This window comes from Fulmarus glacialis, unplaced genomic scaffold (assembly GCF_000690835.1).
Source record: "Fulmarus glacialis isolate BGI_N327 unplaced genomic scaffold, ASM69083v1 scaffold40210, whole genome shotgun sequence".
NCBI lineage: Eukaryota > Metazoa > Chordata > Aves > Procellariiformes > Procellariidae > Fulmarus > Fulmarus glacialis.
Window position 1 is genome coordinate 327 of NW_009187806.1, and position 1,268 is coordinate 1,594.

The following is a 1,268-nucleotide window of genomic DNA, read 5'->3' on the forward strand; positions in this document are numbered from 1 at the left end:
ATGCCTGCTCTGGCCCCCCTGCTCCCTGTGCCACCCCTGTGCCCCCTGCCAGCTGTGCCCATCCTCAAGCCCTCCCCTGGGCCTCAGTACCTTCTCGTAGTGCGTCTCCATGCAGAGGAAGATGAAATAGGCGGTGGCACAAGCCAGGCACCCCTCCAGGTACGAGCTGCCCCCAATTTTCTCCGCCTCAGCATAGAAGCCATTAAGGGTTTTCACAGTTTCCTCAAAGAGCTGCCTCTCGATCTAGAGCAGAAACCAGGGTGAAGACGAGTCTGGCCAGAGGCTGATCCCCTGCACTGCCCCCATCCCCGGGGGGACTTGTGGAGCACTTAACCCTCTCCTCCCTGCCCAGATGATGCCTCAGCTCCCTGCCCACTGCCCACCCATGCCAAGACCCGCTGAGCCTGCAGCCCTTCACCAGAGCCTCCTGGTCCCCAGGAGCACCCGAGCCCTTGCACATTGGGCAAGGTGGCTGTGATGGCATGCACCCAGCAGCATCAGCTGGGCCAGGGCCATACAATACCCTATGGGGGCCCTATGACTTCAGATCCCTCTCCCCCCTGAGCCCCCATGGGGCACAGACATAGGTCACCTCCTACCCCGTCAGCCTGCCAGGCTCCCTACCCGGCTCTCCAGCTCGGGGGGAAACTTCGTCTGGAACTGGCACGTGGTCCCGTCGCTGTAGTCCCGCTGCACGAAGACCTTGGTGGCCAGGGACGCACTGCGCCGCAGCTCCTGCAGGCTGTGCACCTGGAGGGCGGTGGGATGAGCCATGGGGTGACGGGCATCCCTGCTCGGGGCTGGGGACCCCTGGAGCAATGCCATTCCCCTAGCATCAAGGCATAGGGGCTGCAGGCTCACACACCCTGAGGCAGGGAGTCCCCAGCATGGGCTGTGTCATGCCATGAGCACAGCCTGGTGCAGGAGGTGCGAGCCCAGGGCTGAGGGGAGGACGGCGGCAAGGGGAGGACATCACAGCAGCCCCCTGCTCGGAGCAGGGGATGGGTGAGTGCGTGTGCTCCCTGCCCCAGGCTGGTGCCTGACCTCGCCTGCACTAGCTGCTGCATGCTCAGGTGTGTGTCCCTGCTGGGCCAGGGGAGGGGACAGCCCTCTGTCCCCAGCAGCGTCCCAGCACACAGCCACCCCAGCAGCTCCCAGGCAGGAGGGAAGCAAGTGGAGCAGGAGCAGGAGGCCGGGCAGTGGGTCTGCAGCGGCAGCGCAGCGGGCGGGCAGGTTGCAGCGGGGTGACTGCACAAAAGGGATCAGCA

At 65.1% G+C, this 1,268-nt stretch overlaps 1 protein-coding gene across 1 annotated transcript in view; it reads right to left on the bottom strand.

The window, feature by feature from the left end:
• The window catches only part of LOC104075756 (golgin subfamily A member 7B), a gene marked incomplete at its 3' end in the record, with an annotated part of 1,093 nt that extends 319 nt beyond the window's left edge, over nt 1-774 (bottom strand). Inside the window, exons 1-2 of the mRNA XM_009576372.1 lie at nt 625-774; nt 82-243 (exon numbers count right to left, since the gene is read on the bottom strand). Of these exons, the coding sequence (XP_009574667.1) occupies nt 82-243; nt 625-774 (312 nt within the window). The remainder of the gene's footprint in view (nt 1-81; nt 244-624) is intronic.
• Nucleotides 775-1,268: the final 494 nt, after the last annotated feature.